The 15,453-nt window shown below is 49.1% G+C and overlaps 7 protein-coding genes across 7 annotated transcripts; 6 read left to right on the plus strand and 1 right to left on the minus strand.

Moving 5' to 3' along the window:
* Positions 1-40: 40 nt before the first annotated feature.
* On the minus strand, positions 41-2,258 carry BJ212DRAFT_1338031 (uncharacterized protein). Its single transcript, XM_041334994.1, has 9 exons — positions 2,100-2,258; positions 1,976-2,050; positions 1,834-1,906; positions 1,521-1,699; positions 1,284-1,466; positions 1,096-1,225; positions 935-1,038; positions 281-878; positions 41-66 (listed from the first exon to the last, which is right to left on the minus strand). The coding sequence occupies exons 1-8, from the start codon at positions 2,115-2,117 to the stop codon at positions 474-476; spliced, it is 1,167 nt and encodes a 388-aa protein (XP_041196228.1). The 5' UTR covers positions 2,118-2,258; the 3' UTR covers positions 41-66; positions 281-473.
* Positions 2,259-2,273: 15 nt separating this feature from the next.
* BJ212DRAFT_1575394 (uncharacterized protein) lies at positions 2,274-3,873 on the plus strand. Its single transcript, XM_041342135.1, has 2 exons — positions 2,274-3,547; positions 3,602-3,873. Exon 1 carries the CDS (start codon positions 2,388-2,390, stop codon positions 3,516-3,518), a length of 1,131 nt encoding a protein of 376 aa, XP_041196229.1. The 5' UTR covers positions 2,274-2,387; the 3' UTR covers positions 3,519-3,547; positions 3,602-3,873.
* A 410-nt stretch (positions 3,874-4,283) lies between these two features.
* Positions 4,284-4,511, plus strand: BJ212DRAFT_1265944 (uncharacterized protein; the record flags this gene model as incomplete). The annotated part of the gene is made up of 1 exon (XM_041330528.1): positions 4,284-4,511. A coding segment is annotated over one exon (228 nt), but the record flags the coding sequence as incomplete, so codon positions are not given.
* A 257-nt stretch (positions 4,512-4,768) lies between these two features.
* On the plus strand, positions 4,769-5,959 carry BJ212DRAFT_1265801 (cyclin-like protein; the record flags this gene model as incomplete). Its single annotated transcript, XM_041330516.1, has 3 exons — positions 4,769-5,062; positions 5,117-5,656; positions 5,768-5,959. The coding sequence occupies 3 exons, from the start codon at positions 4,769-4,771 to the stop codon at positions 5,957-5,959; spliced, it is 1,026 nt and encodes a 341-aa protein (XP_041196231.1).
* An 866-nt stretch (positions 5,960-6,825) lies between these two features.
* On the plus strand, positions 6,826-9,801 carry BJ212DRAFT_1338048 (peroxisomal hydratase-dehydrogenase-epimerase). Its single transcript, XM_041334995.1, has 15 exons — positions 6,826-7,001; positions 7,058-7,152; positions 7,211-7,337; positions 7,388-7,536; positions 7,585-7,757; positions 7,810-7,971; positions 8,021-8,067; positions 8,125-8,155; positions 8,210-8,411; positions 8,463-8,656; positions 8,709-8,787; positions 8,844-8,866; positions 8,920-9,072; positions 9,123-9,318; positions 9,371-9,801. Exons 1-15 carry the CDS (start codon positions 6,937-6,939, stop codon positions 9,511-9,513), a joined length of 1,839 nt encoding a protein of 612 aa, XP_041196232.1. The 5' UTR covers positions 6,826-6,936; the 3' UTR covers positions 9,514-9,801.
* Positions 9,802-11,846: 2,045 nt separating this feature from the next.
* BJ212DRAFT_1445566 (uncharacterized protein) lies at positions 11,847-12,943 on the plus strand (the record flags this gene model as incomplete). Its single annotated transcript, XM_041338133.1, has 2 exons — positions 11,847-11,864; positions 12,167-12,943. 2 exons carry the CDS (start codon positions 11,847-11,849, stop codon positions 12,941-12,943), a joined length of 795 nt encoding a protein of 264 aa, XP_041196233.1.
* A 702-nt stretch (positions 12,944-13,645) lies between these two features.
* BJ212DRAFT_1445586 (uncharacterized protein) lies at positions 13,646-14,824 on the plus strand (the record flags this gene model as incomplete). The annotated part of the gene is made up of 1 exon (XM_041338135.1): positions 13,646-14,824. One exon carries the CDS (start codon positions 13,646-13,648, stop codon positions 14,822-14,824), a length of 1,179 nt encoding a protein of 392 aa, XP_041196234.1.
* Positions 14,825-15,453: the final 629 nt, after the last annotated feature.

A 15,453-nucleotide genomic window follows, 5' to 3' on the forward strand; every position in this document is an offset into this window, starting at 1 on the left:
TGCTATCCGCCATCGTACTGCTTTCGCCACTAATTATGATATCCCCACTCGGACACTTGACTGCTAGTTGCTGTGCTATTAGCTGTGTTCATCGCATCTGTCGAAAGGTGCTACTCACTTACAGAAACCGTTGTATTCTTACGGGACAGCTAGCACCCCTTGGGAGTCCTTTCATTTGTAGAGATAGCTCCACATCTTTTGTACAGAAAAGGGGTTAATGATGTCGATCCATCAAAGGAAGTCATGATATTGAATATACCCCAAGAAAGTGACACGCCTTAGGGGCCTGGAGAAACATATTAAGAATTTGTCATTAGAACCGTACTCACTACGAAATAAGAGCGAAGAAGTGTTCAGGGTATCCGAAATACCAATAATCAGTCCTACGGTCAGTCCGCCACCGACGAGGGAGACCATCTACCCATTGGCATGTCCGGCTTCTCGGTGACCTGAAATAAAAACGAGGACGGGGACTAGAAACGCTTGCCTCCTCGTTTCAGCGGTTGCCTTGTCCCTCGCTTAGCGGCAGCTCCGCTCTTGATTGCTGCTGCGCGTCGTTTGCGCTCTTCCTCGCTATCGTCGTTATCTGAACCCTCAGGATACTTGAGCTTCTTATTTGGACGCACGAGCGAGGAGTCGGACTCTGATACGGGGGCTTCTGTCCGACTGCGGCTGCGGCCGGGGAGGGCCGGGGAGGCGTCCTTAGACAGGCTAGCCGAAGGAGGCCGCCCTGAGACGCGGAGCTGGCTGGGGGTGGGAGAGGCGAGTACGGTCCGCTGCTTTGGCGCAGCCCCTTCAGACTCAGACTCGGTGGCAGAATCTTCCTGCTGTGGCATTTTAGGTGGCGTGGGCTCTTTCAGAGGGTCCATATCGTAATTCTGAATCAGACTTTGCTTAGCTCAGGGTGAGTAGATCTTCGATCCAAGAAACCTACATGTGGTTTATGTTCTGAATATCGGGCTGTTATTTTGGGCGACGAAATTTTATCTGCCGTGGGTGCGCGAAGGTCCGGAGTGCCCGCGTCAGTAATTATCACAGCTATCGAGAAAAGTCCGTGTCATGTCAGGGTACCGTTGAGCGTTTATTAACACTTACGAAGTTCAGGTAAGAAGTTGAACATGGCTGTCATACGCCGAATGGTCGTCGCCACGCGTGGCTTTGATAGCGCGTTCCTGAGATGTGTGTCGACCGTCCTCCTCGCGGTACGTCCAACTTTATCTGTTGCCTAGGCACAACGTAAACTATTGCACATGGAAAGGTGAGTGACGAAAGCATAGACAGACCTTCTCGAGATCTCCCGGCACGAGATCACCCAAAACATCGGAGGACGAGAACGCGAGGTGATTAACACTTATCAGGGGCATGATGAGGTGTTTTGATATGATCTCGGCGGATACTTTTGGTCCGAGAAAGGTGGGCTCCCACCGCCACTTCCAGTTGTTGCAATTCAGCTCGAGCGCCAAATCCTATAGGAACGTGTCAGGGCAAATCACATCTCGACAACCGGCTGATAAGGTTACCCCCAAGGTAGGTTTTTCTAGCTCCAACGTGAGCTCCAGAAAGCCACCAAGTGAGTGCGCGCAGCCTAAGAGCGTTAGGTGACGGTCTCGCCAAGATTCTTCATCCGTATCCGGGAGAGGAGAAATGGAGAGCTTGTTACACATGCGCCACCGCCGGGCAAATTGATTGCTCGTTAAGACTATCAATATTCGGATTGATGAGTGGCGTAGATTGAATCGATCAGTATCATGGATGCATTTTAGCATGATCGTGGATTTGGTGGATGTGGTTTGTGAGTTATTCATTCATCTCGGCGACTAGAAAGAGATTCACCCTCGGCCCACGCGGTCTTGGTGTCAGTGACGAGTATGCAAGCCGTTAGATCGACTGAAGAGGAGGAAAATTTCTGTGAGACCACCGTACGCGTCGGGGCAGTTATTTCACACGGAACTCAAAATTTTGAGCAGGCACACACAAAAAGATAAGGCGTAGAAGTCTGCGAGTCAACTTTGACCAACCATTCTTTGGCGAGGAGCGCCTTGGAGTGGTCCTACATGCGATTAAGACATGAGGTTGACTGCGGAAGCTATCACACGTACCTCTGTGAATGATTCCATGCTTTCGCAATGTTATAAGAAATAAGCGAGGTAGGCTAATGCACGGTGCCGGTCCAGGACAAATACAAAAGATGTGGTGCACCCAGGTGGAGGTCTCCTAAAGTTCACAAGCGTAATGAGCCCTAGTAGAACATGGCAGACATCAACATCGGAGTTCGAATTCATCGCATTTCACTTCCAACTCCCAAGCACCAAATTTACGTTCACGAATGCCAACCAACTGACTGAAGATAGTGACAGTGCACTGCTAGACGCCAAGGACCCGTGGAGATGGAGGATGGAGAGGTGAGCGGTACAAATCACACTCATACAGAAACAGGCTACGATCCTGCATACGAATGGCCTGGCAATACAGAAGTCCCACAGTCTACTACGGTCCTGAATGAATCTCTTTCATCAACTTTCAAGCCATGGTCCCTACTTCGCTTGCTTGTGCAAACCACCTCCGTCCTTCCAAAGATCCAACGTCTCGCAGTGCTTGATGAGCACAAAGAAGTGCAATTTGGGAGAGATGTTGCTCCCGCTGGAAGCGGAATTCCTCGTGTGAGGTTGAAGGAAATGGCAGTTTCCAAGTTACACGCGACGGTGTTTTGGGATACCGGAAGGCGGGAGTGGGCAGTTGTGGATATGGGATCCAAACATGGGTCATTCTTGCGTCCTGGTGGATATTCCGGTCCAACCATGAACGTGGGTGAAGATTTTGGGGTCAGGCTTTCTCCCCCACGAGTAGCCAGCTTTCCACGCACATTAAAGCACAAGGACGCATTGACAATTGGAAGCACCACGTTTGTGGTGCATATCCATTCTGACCGCATGTCATGTGAAGGATGTGCGTCAAGCGGGAGCGGCGATAATACCATTCCACTTTTCCCTGCTCCAAAATGTGTTAAACGAGCAAGAGAGGAAGTCGGTCCAATACCTTCGGAGGGGAGGGATGCCAAGAAAGCGCTGACTATGCTGAAACGGACGTTGTTATCTCGTCATGATATAGCTAGGCCATCGGCATCCAGTCAGCCCTCCAGCTATGTGGACCGCTCTGCAAAGAGACGAGCACTATTCCCCAGTTCGCCGCTTGATACTCCAGGTGCACCCAATCCTAGAAGCGATTCACCATCCGCTGCTTCTTCTGGTCCCGCCCGCATACCTGAAACCCCTGCACCGCCCCAGCTGCTGCCGGAATCGAACATTGGCCGTCAGCTGCTAATGAAGCAGGGTTGGCAGCCAGGAACGGCTTTAGGCTCAGGGAAATTTGAATCAGGGTTGATCGAACCATTAGAAGTCAGTGCCACTTCATACAGGTCGGGCCTAGGCATGCCGGAGAAGGCGCCTACGTCTTCCAGCGGTGACTGGAAGGAAAGCGGGAAGCAAAAGCGGTGGGCGGACATGATAGATCAGAAGTGAACAGTGGATTGGAAGCACAGTATAGTTCGGTAAGTTCTCGCTTCTGTTGCAGAGCTCATACTGATGTAAGAGTTATGTTATAGATTTAGACTCGACTGATTTTTTAATCCCACATGCCAAACACGAATTATACGCGTTTGGAAGGTTACCTTTATATCAGACGTTCATAAGTACGGCGTGACTCCCCACATGATAACAGCCACGCTGGCACTGCATTGCTCACGTTGACATGTCACGGAAGCCGTGTAATGGGTTAGATCGAACTTGTGCCTTCTTTGTCTGATGGAAAGGCATCATGTATGTGTACGTTTGTGTTATTATTGTGTATAGTACGTACAAAGGTGTGAAAGCACGCGTCACGACACGAGCGCGACGCGACTGTTTTGAATTGTTTTTGAAGTCACGTGTGTGGTTCGCGTCCTACGCGATGGACTGAATTTGAACTTGGGAGGTTGTTTTGAACACGACCAAGTCGCTTCGCTGGTGGCTGACTTGTCCTTTCAATTTGCATTCAATCCACTTCTTTCTTCTTCAACCACAACGCGACGACACAATTAAATCCTAGGTTAAGCTTGCAGTAGGGCAATTCTCTCTCTTCTCTTCACAATCTCTTCTGTATCTTTCCACCCCCCACTGCTCTAACCGCTCACAATAAAGTCGCCTTGTATTTCAATACAAATCATGGCCAACAACACTCGCGTACGTAGTCAATTGTTTCAGATTTTTTTTTCCAACTTTGATAGCTGATCACGACTATCCATCACCCAGCTTCAGACTCGTCGCATCGGTGTCACACGCAAGAATGCAGATGAAAATGCCACTAGCAAGCACTCTCGTCAGGCGTCTGCCCAGGGAGTCGCAACTCGCGCCTCTGTCGTCCTAAATGGCCTAAAGAATGGCCCACAACGCCCAGCGCTTGGTGAGGTCACCACCACCGCGGTCAACCGCAAGGTTTGTCGTGTTCTCCATTTTTCACCTTTCCCAACGTTCTGAAGGTTACGCGACTTCAGGACGTTGTTGGTAAAGGCAAGGACGCTGTGAAAGATGACGCGGGGCTCAAGCGTACACGGTCGTCGTCGCTGGCAGCCGCCACCGGACCACAACGCGTCCCTCTCGGGCCAGGTCGCTCAGACAGCGTCGCACAACGCCCCACTTCACGTACATCACGTGCATCCGTCTTCAAACGCGCATCGCGGCAGGAACCCGCTGTACCAGTAGTCATTCCAGCTGAAGAAGAGAAGGAGAATGATATGGATGTGGAAGATATCGAGGGAGACCCTGAGCTCAGCATCATAAACGAGAAGGAGGTAGATGAGATGGTGGGTGTACAGGAACAGGTTACTCCAGAACAAGAGGAGAAGTCCGCCATTGCCGTTGCAAAGTCGCCCCGTATATGGCCCGACGTGGATACCGAGCGTGCTGTGAGACATTATCGAGAGATCGCAGAGATCCAGGAGACGTTTGAAGATGAGGTGGACTATCTCGATACAACGATGGTCTCAGAGTACTCGGAGGAAATTTTTAAATACATGAACGACCTCGAAGTGCGTCTCATCTACCTGCCTTATTTTTTGGATGCGCTGACCATGACCCCTCAGGATGATGTGATGCCGAATCCTGATTATATGGATGGCCAGAACGAAATCACCTGGGCAATGCGCCAAACATTGGTCGACTGGCTCCTTCAAGTGCACCTGCGCTGGCACATGTTACCGGAGACGCTTTGGATCGCGATAAATATCGTCGACCGTTTCCTCACGAGACGCGTCGTATCCCTAGTCAAGCTTCAGCTTGTCGGCGTTACTGCTATGTTCATCGCCGCCAAGTACGAAGAAATCCTCGCACCCAGCGTCGACGAGTTCGTCTTCATTACCGAGAACGGCTATACGAAGGAGGAGATCCTCAAGGGCGAGCGCATCGTACTACAGACACTCGATTTCAAGGTGTCGCAATACTGCTCACCTTACAGCTGGATGCGCCGTATCAGCAAGGCCGATAACTATGATATCCAAACGAGGACGCTCGGCAAATTCTTGACGGAGGTGACACTCCTAGATCACAGATTCTTGCGGTGTAAGCCGAGTCTCATTGCTGCAGTGGGGATGTACAGTGCTAGGAGGATGCTGGGAGGTGATTGGGTGAGTACCGCCTCTTCGGTTGGTTTTTGTGTCATGGGCACGATGCAAACGCGTGTTTATGATGCTGTGAATCATGTGACTGACTTTTTTGTTTGTGGTTTCCTTTTTTAGAATGAGTCGTTTGTGTTCCACTCAGGCTTCGTCGCGGAGCACCTCGAGCCCGGACACCAATGGATATGCGAGAAGCTACTCGAAGACAACTTCGCGAGCCAGTACGTCTGCCAGAAATACGCCAACAAGAAGTTCCTGAAGGCGTCATTGTTTGCAATTGAGTGGGCGAAGTCGAACGTGGACGAAGCCTAGGACTGGCGTAGTTAATGCCCTGCGGCTAGAGATAACTCCCAGGTCACGGCTTGAATATTCCTCTCGTCCAAAAGTTCATGGGTTCCCGATCTGCCTGCATCTCATCTCATTCTGTGCTTGACATACTGTTTCACTCTGGCATCATTGCAATCTCAACTGTCTGATTACGCATTCCATCCAGCCATGTCTCTTATTATGTCTTTCTCGCTCTGCTCTGCTCTCCCATGCATCCCATTTTTGCAGCATCTCCATCTATCTCGTTTCATTATTTTTCATCTCATATTTCTCTATCACTTTCGCACGCCATTACTGTGCCCATCGCCGAAACGCATCGTATTCATAAATAGGTTTACATGTCCGTTTTACCTATGAACCATCCCGCACACTCTAGCAGCCATCATTCATCCCATGCCGCTGCATACTGTCCTCTCTGTTTTCTCTCCCTCTTGCTTTGCACTTTATTTGTTATTGTCCTTATTTCCCAATTCACTTCACACCAGTTATTTGCACAGTTGCATTCTATATCTTCAAAATTATCCCCGCTGGCGTTTGTCGGCATTTATTCCACGCCGCTCTTCTGCAGGCATTGTTCATCTATCGATTTATATATTCCCTGCGATCTCGATTTGTCAACAGGCTTCTTAATTTTCAGTTTGTCTTGGTTAGCCTGTGTGGACAGTATATACTTGCTCGTGTATGCTGCGCGGGGCGCGTCTCATCAATCTCATTCCTCAATATACATCATTATTTATACATCTCTGGTCCATTGCATGAGGTTGCGGCTTGCCACGTTGCCGTCGCATCAATCACGTTGATTTGAATGTGCCGGTCCGAGGACTGTTTCAGATTTCACGTGATTGCTACGTCGGCTCCTAGGCTAGTTCATGTGTACACACGTACGTATCACTTGAAGCTTGGCCAAGTATTGTAGCCTGTCTGTTACGCTTCACACTTTCCTCTTGTCATACACTGCAATAATGTCTCTATCGTTCAAAGGTCAAACTGTCGTAATCACTGGTGCAGGCGGTGGACTCGGGAAAGCGTAAGCAATCCGTTCAACGTCTCCTCCTCGGGCTATGACCGAAATGAATGGGGCAGGTACTCGTTGCTGTTCGCATCGCGCGGTGCGAACGTTGTTGTAAATGACTTCAATGCAGAGGCTGCACAGAAGGTCGTGGATGAAATAAAGAAGGGTGCGCTCGTTCATTCGCTTGTTCCGGCCCGGAGATGTGACGTCGCGTTGGATTGTAGCTGGCGGTAGCGCCATCGCAAACACCTCTTCTGTGACTGATGGTGCTGCGGTGATTCAGAGCGCCATAAGTGCTTTTGGGGGTGTATCAATCCTCATTAATAATGCGGGTATTCTGAGGGATAAAGGGTTAGTTATGTTTTGATAAGGTGGTTTGGAAGTGCTAATGGGATTGGTAGGTTTAAGAACATGACGGATGTTGAGTTTGATCAGGTCATCTCTGTGCATGTCAAGGGTGCATTCTCGTGTACGAAAGCTGCTTGGCTCCACTTCAGGAATCAGAAGTTCGGGCGCATTATTAACACCGCTAGTGCAGCTGGTATTCACGGTGAGTTTCTTGGTGACTGTATGCGTGTCATCTTATAATTTTGTACAGGGAACTTTGGCCAGGCGAACTACAGTGCTGCTAAAATGAGCTTAATTGGATTCACAAAGTCATTGGCACGAGAAGGTGCAAAATATAATATCAGCGCCGTCGCTATCGCGCCTGTTGCTGCATCAGCTATGACTGCGACAATCATGTCTCCGGAGATGCTCGCGAATCTAAAGGTTTGTGAATTTTGAGGACGTCATTCCTTCATGCACTAATCTTATTTGACAGCCGGAATTCGTGGCGCCTTTCGTCGCTGCTGTGTGCCACCCTGACGGACCGAACCCCTCTGGCAGAGTGTTTGAGGTTGGCGCTGGATTTGTCACAGAGATTCGATGGGAACGCAGCAAAGGCACCGTCTGGAAGACGGACGATACGTTTACTCCCTCAGCTGTCAGTCGGCTGAACACATACATCCTGCAGTAACTGACTTCGGTTACAGGTCAAACTCAAGTGGTCAGGAGTGACCGATTTCTCGGAAGTGAGCCAGTAAGGACGTTTCGTTATGGTAGGAAACCTTGGTTCAATTGATCTTCCTTCTTACAGCCCAGAGTCCGTGTCCGATGTTGATAGCACTGTACGCGACAGAAACAATTTGTCTCGTATGTCTTCTGATTGTATTGTTCCCTAGCTCGAACTTGCTTCTACGATGCCTCCAAATCCCCAATCAGCACCACCGGTTCGCTTCGACAACAAGACTGTCATTATCACGGGTGCTGGTGCTGGTCTTGGACGCGCATATGCACTCATGTATGCGCGCCTTGGCGCAAATGTGGTTGTCAACGACGTCAGCGAGAAAGGAGCACATGCTGTGTGCTCCGAAATCAAGTTGGGTAGGTTGTCATTTTCATTTGATGTCCCCAGCTTGATGCGAGCTTTCATAGCTGGGGGTAAAGCAGTTCCTGCAGTTTGCTCGGCAGAAGATGGCGAGTCCATTGTCAAGACAGCCTTGGACGCATTTGGAGGCGTACATGTCCTTGTGGCGAATGCTGGTGTCCTGAGAGATCGCTCATTCACTGCCATGTCCGAGCAGGAGTGGGATCTTGTCATGGCGGTGCATTTGCGTGGTACATACAAGGTATCGCTTTCGTCTTCAGGTAACCAATCGATAGTGTCTGATATCGGTCAAGTGTGCAAAAGCTGTTTGGCCTATATTCCAGAAGCAGAAATACGGTCGTATTATTACGACCTGCTCGCAAGTCGGCATCTGTACGGTTTGTTTGTTTATAGTATATCTACGTCTCTCACAAGTCCTTTATTCGCAGATGGTAACTTTGGCCAGACGAATGCAAGGCATCTCTTCTAGTTTCTTAATGCGAGTGCTGATGGTCATCAATACAGTACTCGTCAGCCAAGGCCGGTATCATGGGTTTCACCAAAACGCTTGGATTTGAAGGCCGTAAATATAACATCTTGAGCAATGTCATCGCTCCCTCTGCGGGCACTGCCATGACGATGACGATTTGGCCACAAGAAATGGTCGATGCATACAAGGTCTGACTTTTCACTTGTCAGATATTCCATTCACCTTACCTTTCTTGCAGCCCGATTACATTGCACCAATCGTCGGCTACCTCACAAGCGAAGCAAACACCGAGACGACAGGACAATTGTTTGAGATTTCTGGTGGATGGGCAGCGCAGACTCGGTGGCAGCGTGCTGGTGGCTACGGGTTCCCTACTAACAAAGTGCTCACCCCGGAAGATATCATCTCCAAATGGGACGTTCTCACCAACTTTGGTATGTTACGCGAGATCAGTTCTAGAACAGGAGGCTGACGTACGCCTTGCAGATGATGGTCGTGCTATACACCCTACTACCACAGCCGAAGGTATGCAACAAATAATGGGCAACTTTGAAAACAAAGCGTCGGTTGTGGAGACTGTGAAAGATGCTGTGAGAGATGTCGGAAAAGCGTTGAAAGCTAAGTTGTAGGACTTTCGGAACTGTATCTACCTATCTTTGTATTACTATTTGTGCACGCGTCATGGTTATGGCATTTGGCTTGCGGATCATATCTGGGGAGACGCGTTTGTGCACTCAACGCCGGACCTTCATCCTTTGATATCACTCACAGGCTACTCCTGCCTATTGCCGGATGATCATTACTAGTTGATTACTTAGTGTTCTTGCTCTTCGTACTTGAGCCACCGAGGTGGTACTTTGGTATCTGAGCTTATATGAGCGTAGATGGCCAGGTAAAATATCCATTCATTCACAGTATGGTTCAGCTGCTGGAAATTGTAGCTTCTATACCGAATTGCAGACTCAGATGCTGACCATCGAAACAGCATCAAAACTTGCATTGCGTTGCGAGACTGTATCATAACAATGCAACGACTCGCCAGCCACAACAATTTCCCCCTTCGATATCGGTAAGCGCTGGGAGCGGGTGAGATTCCTTGTAACCATGTACGGTTGATTTTCACCAGACGGGTTGGGAATGCCGAGGTCCACGATCCACGTATCTCGAATGAAGATGACATGTCTGCAACAGCGCGTGTGTGATGAAGAAGACCGGACCAGACCGGAAACGATCTGCTGACTCTCGGCATGCGATCCAAGTCAATTGGATTCATCCTGGGCTGATTGCCGCATAAATTATTCACGGCCATTCTTGGAGACGCCCCTGAACTCCCGCCGAGTTGGTCAAAGGCTACTTATCAAGGGGAAAATGACAAAAGTTGGAGGCATTGAAATATTCGCAGCCTTTGCCGTCCTCTCCGACGTCAATATCCGGGTGGACCAGTAGGTGAATCTCCGGGATTGCGGTAAACGAGGACCCGCGAAGCCGAAAAAGGTGCAAAACGTGGTCGCCAGTGGTGGCCAACATTTAACCAACAGCAACATATCAGAGGATCGAACGATTCGGGATGAATCACTAACATTATGGAGCCCCTGTTATTTGATGCCCGCTGATGCCCGCCGCTGTGGAATGACAACCTCTCACAGAGTGAATGCTCCGATGTGATAGGATGTGATACAGAGTAATACCTGACGAGTGGATCAACCTTGTGATCCTATAGAATTTAATCTCAATGCTTCACAGCTTTTCATCGTGCGGACTTCGATGTGTAGTATGATCATGATATCATTGATCAAGCAATAGTCTTCGAACTTTGATGAGAACTTAGTGACAGTCACCTTGAAAACATTTGAAAACACACGATCATGCATGTTAGTCGCTACATGATGCCTGTTTCTCAGGATCATGTCGGCCACTGTAGATAGTGAAATCCTTGAACTAGAGACATGACTCCACTTAGTAAATGTCACTCATTGATCAGGCAATAGTCTTGGAACTTTGATGAAAACTTGGTGATAGTCACCTTGAAAACATTTGAAAACACAAGCTCCATCATGCACGTTAGCCGCTACATGGTGCCTGTTTCTCAGGACCATGTCGGTCACTATAGATAGTGAGTTCCTAGAACTAGGGACATAAGTCCATGTGCGCGCCTCGCGGCTCTCTCATGGTCTATAGTTGAAGACTGACAGTACTTCATTATCAGTACTGTTAAGGTAGCTGTAGGTGAGACATGCTGTGATAAGAAGAGCGGGAGGAACGAGGAGTCTATTGAACAAGTACAATCTCAGTGTCTTGGAAAAGAACTCTTGTTAAGGGTTCGTCTACCTATTGAACAAGTACACTACATCGCATTAGACTTTGTATTGTATAGGTGACGAATTCCTACTCACATCTCAGTGTCTTGGAAAAGAACTGAGATGCCAGGACGCTGCTACTGGCGTTTTTAAGGTAAGTACGTTGACGACAATAATGTATTAAAACGAAACAGAAAAATAAAGTAGGACCGACGTCACTGCGTCGCTCGCCCTTTGTCCCTTTTCGGCTGTGCTCGTACCTCTACCTCTCATTACTCACTGTGCGTGCCTTGCTCGGATCCATCGGTCTTCCTTGTCTCGGAACTCTCGGATTCCAACAAGACATACCATTGATCTGGTTACTGGGTTGTAGGTTCTGCTTCGCTTTCCATGATTTACCAGTGCGAGGTGCAGCTTGAGGCTGGCCCTTGAAGAAAGCTTGAAGACCCTGATGCCGTGATGATAGGTGATGATCTTAGGCGGCGACACGTGCACGTGACGAGTGTCACACTGGCGCAGCAGCAAAAACCAACGCAAACTCGACTGCACGTATAGTATGATGTGCTGAACTCGAAAGGTGCACAGGTGACTGGTGATGACGCACCGTGGACCAGTGAAACATAACGCGCTCCAAGGCACAATCTCCAGGCTTCGAGTTGGCTATCATGCACATGGGCCTGGCGGTTAGTAGTACCTCATTGTCAACCGACTTTGCTGAGTCCTGACTGCGGCCGCAGGATCTCTGAGTAATGACAAAGACATGCCAAACCGTTTGTGTCATTATGAACACATCCGCAGTTGAACCTGGTGCTTCTGCATATCGGTGTGTAACGCTAAATTATTATAAAACTATCAACAGATTTAGCATCTCAACTTACAAGTCTGAACGTCGCCTTCAATAGGTTTGTCTCGCCATTGCTGAAATCTGATGGGCCTCTGACTCAAAATCAATATATCCCTGCAGATCATGTCCACCGAACTCGAGTCACACCCCCATGTCGTACTCTGGGGTGTCGCCAAGCCACCCAATGCACCTAGCTCGTCCGGCTTCTGCCAAAAGCTGGAAACATTCCTCAGATTTAGCGGCATATCATACGAAGTGGGCGAGACAGTCCCAATGAAAGCTCCCAAGGGTAAAGTTCCCTTCGCCGATATCAAGCATGACGGGAAAACTGTCACTATCCCAGATTCTCATTTTATCATCCGCTATCTCATCGAGAACGGGCTCATTAAAGATCCGGACGCCGCCGCCGGCTTGACTCCTGCTCAGAAGGGCGAGTCGAGAGCATGGCAGGCGTATATTGAAGAGGTGCTATATTCTGCAATCGTTCGAGATCGGTGGTACATAGACGAAAACTATGCAGTGACTGCCGAGGAGATATTTGGGAGCATGGCCTGGCCCATGCGGCCGATCATATCTTGGTATTTTAGGAGGAAGGTGATCGAGTCAATTTGGAACGCTGGGATGGGACGTCATTCCCAGGAAGAAGCTCAGTCTTTGCAAAAAGAGGCTTTTGAAGCCCTCGAAGCAAGGATGTCGGGCCATTCGTATTTCCACGACAGCGAACAACCAACATCCATTGATCTTATCGTCTATGCTTTCCTCGCCAATACGCTCGCAACGAGTGGGAACCCGTACTGGGCGGATATGGTGCTCAGGAATCATACCCTGCTGGCATTCATGAAAAGGATGACAACCTTGCTCTTCCCCGAATACGGGGTTCTTCTACATCGCATTGAAGAAGCCGGCGTTCTGAATTAGGTGGGGACATGGAGGAACGATTTTCGGAAACTGGGCATTTCATGTGGTTCGTCGCCATGCTGGAGTAGTCAAACCTTTCTCCCATTTGTAACCGATTATTGCCATGACATTAATGCACACTTCAACTGTCCAAAAGTTGTTGTCATGATCCCATTCACATTGCCTCAACATAAAGCCGAATGTTGCCGCGGATCGGCTGCAGGATTACGTTTCGTAGTAACTAACTAAACAAAACTTATCAATCTTGCCACATCTCAGCGCTTACTAGTTAATAGTGCTGTCTACAGTTCTTCAACATTGCCGGCGACAGCGACCAAGGCGGCGCCTCAACGAGCAGCGACGTGCAAATTATTTGCTCGTTCGACTGACTGTAAGTATTATCGTTCGATTGAGTGCTAGGTGTCATTAACCTATTCGGCAGCAAGCCTATTCGTTCACAACATTATATTTCATTCTCATTGATAGTGTATCTTCCGGCCATTACTCTCATTATCTTCCGTAGTACGGGTATTCTGCGGTACAATCTTTTCTTGACTTCGGTCGTTCCAGTCATTTCCGTTGTAATCACCATCATACCATTCAACCATGTACCAGCAACGCTCGCTGGGTGGTCTCTCCGGATCCGTGATAGTCACTGACACTTCACCGACCGCAACTGCTCTCGTCCAAAACACCACACCGGCACCTGGTTCGGGTTCCTCGATGGGCATTCAGCTCGCTTCCTCGACACCGTCCACATTACCGACTTCGTCATCAGCTGCATCTGCTGTGACCACCTCGCCTAGTTCCTCTTCTGGAAATAACATATCACTGAGCGCTGTTATCGGCGCCTGCGTGGGCGCATTCATCCTACTCGTACTGGTAATCTCTTTGGCGATCTACTGTTCAAGACGACAAAAGCCGCAGCGTCGTGGGAACGCTTCCCCCACTTCGCAGTCCCGCAATGCTGCGAACAACTTGTCCCGTCAGCGCTCTCATCTACAGCCTTGGAATCGCCTAAACGATGACAAGGAGGGCCAACAGGATATGTACCCAAGGCCTCCATCCGGGCCGATGGAGAAGTTGGGTGCGATGTTCAATCGTACACCCAGCACGAACTCTGGAGAAAAGTCCTCTGATGACCATGGAAACCGCGAGTCCATAGGCACGATGCAGCACTTTGCCAAATATCACCCTGGCTTGGCTGAGGAAATGGCATCAAAATCTGCAGATTTGGGTTACGTGGTTGTCACCAAACCTCCACCTGTACAGCGGTTTATGGGCCGTACCCAAGCTGATGGTGTGCCAACCATTTCATGGGATGGCGATACTGTCGGAGGGGATTCGTTCCTCTCCATGCGCTCGTGTCTATCTGGTACCATGTCACCTACAATGACTATGGCCAAGTTCACTCCACCCGCAACCGTGTCTGGGTCACATCGCTGGGAGAGTGCGGAAGTTGGCCATATTGACGTATATGGTTCAAAGATGTCAGAAGCAGGCGATTCGCGCAATCCTTTCGCGGATGCGGCTTCCGTCAAGAGCGGCATTAGCCGACGTGTCACCAATCCGTTCTTCAACGCGCAGGAGAAATCCCAAAAGCGCACACTCCTTGCTAACACCACACCCGGATCCAACCCCTTCGCTGATTCAAATACTCCCACACAAAGACCTTTCCTTGAAGTTGAGGCTCGCTCAAATAGTGACGCCAGCTCCAGCAATTCCCGCGCTATGCAATGTCTCATCGCTGCACTAGACATGCCAGCAGAAGCAGGTCTACGCGTGTCGTCCATGCGATCATCACATTACTCTCACAACTCAACAATCATGTCCTGTGATGAAGTTGACGCCGTGAGCGTGACAGCCTTCCCATACCCCCCAACGCAAGTTCCACTTAGATGATCCACTTTCAAAACAACACGCTTTGCTTTCCATTAATATGTGCAAACTTCATTTCGCACCAATACATACTGCCATCTTGAGTACGTATACATTATTTCGTATTTGTTCCTCGCGCATCCCACATTCATACTGTTTTCATGGCGCTTTACGGTCCGGTATCAACGTTCACCCCTCCCACCTTGTCACACTCCTTGACCCTTTCGCATTGGAACAGCTTGTTTTGCGCTTAGCTTGATTTCCGTGTTGTGTTAAATCTTGTGCATTACTAGTACTACTCGCTATCCATCTTGCCCTTGTCCCTGAGTAAATCTGTTATATTTATGGTCACTAGCTCTACCGTCTGTGTCTTCTCGCAGGAACCTTCAGTCGTGAACGAGGTAGACTTGAAAATGTGGACGCTGTTACTTGTGCAAAGCCTTCAGAATGTCAAAGTCCGTGACCGGGGCAACGATAGTCGAGCACTTAAACGTTGTACTACTTGTCAGATGGAAGATGGTCGAATCACAGTAAGTGGGTGCTCGAGTGATCGACTCAAGCGCTTCAGCAAGCTTCGCGAGAAGCTTTAGTTAATGAAAAATGATTGGACTTGAATTCTTTGGTTGCATGGGTGCTAGCAAGCTTTTGCCAGC

The sequence above is a fragment of the Suillus subaureus genome, assembly GCF_016647635.1.
Source record: "Suillus subaureus strain MN1 chromosome Unknown BJ212scaffold_7, whole genome shotgun sequence".
NCBI classification, from domain to species: Eukaryota; Fungi; Basidiomycota; class Agaricomycetes; order Boletales; family Suillaceae; genus Suillus; species Suillus subaureus.

Excerpts from the sequence above, each read along its gene's own strand:
- BJ212DRAFT_1338031 (XM_041334994.1), bottom strand. Across the intron at positions 1,907-1,975 it reads CTTCTACGCCTTATCTTTTT|AAATTTTCCTCCTCTTCAGT; the intron begins GTGTGTGCCTGC and ends GTGGTCTCACAG. Across the intron at positions 879-934 it reads ATTCAGAACATAAACCACAT|AATTACGATATGGACCCTCT; the intron begins GTAGGTTTCTTG and ends AGTCTGATTCAG.
- BJ212DRAFT_1575394 (XM_041342135.1), top strand. The coding sequence starts at position 2,388 with ATGGAGGATGGAGAGGTGAGCGGTACAAATCACACTCATACAGAAACA.
- BJ212DRAFT_1338048 (XM_041334995.1), top strand. The coding sequence starts at position 6,937 with ATGTCTCTATCGTTCAAAGGTCAAACTGTCGTAATCACTGGTGCAGGC. Across the intron at positions 7,972-8,020 it reads ATACGTTTACTCCCTCAGCT|GTCAAACTCAAGTGGTCAGG; the intron begins GTCAGTCGGCTG and ends CTTCGGTTACAG. Across the intron at positions 8,412-8,462 it reads GTGCTCCGAAATCAAGTTGG|CTGGGGGTAAAGCAGTTCCT; the intron begins GTAGGTTGTCAT and ends GAGCTTTCATAG.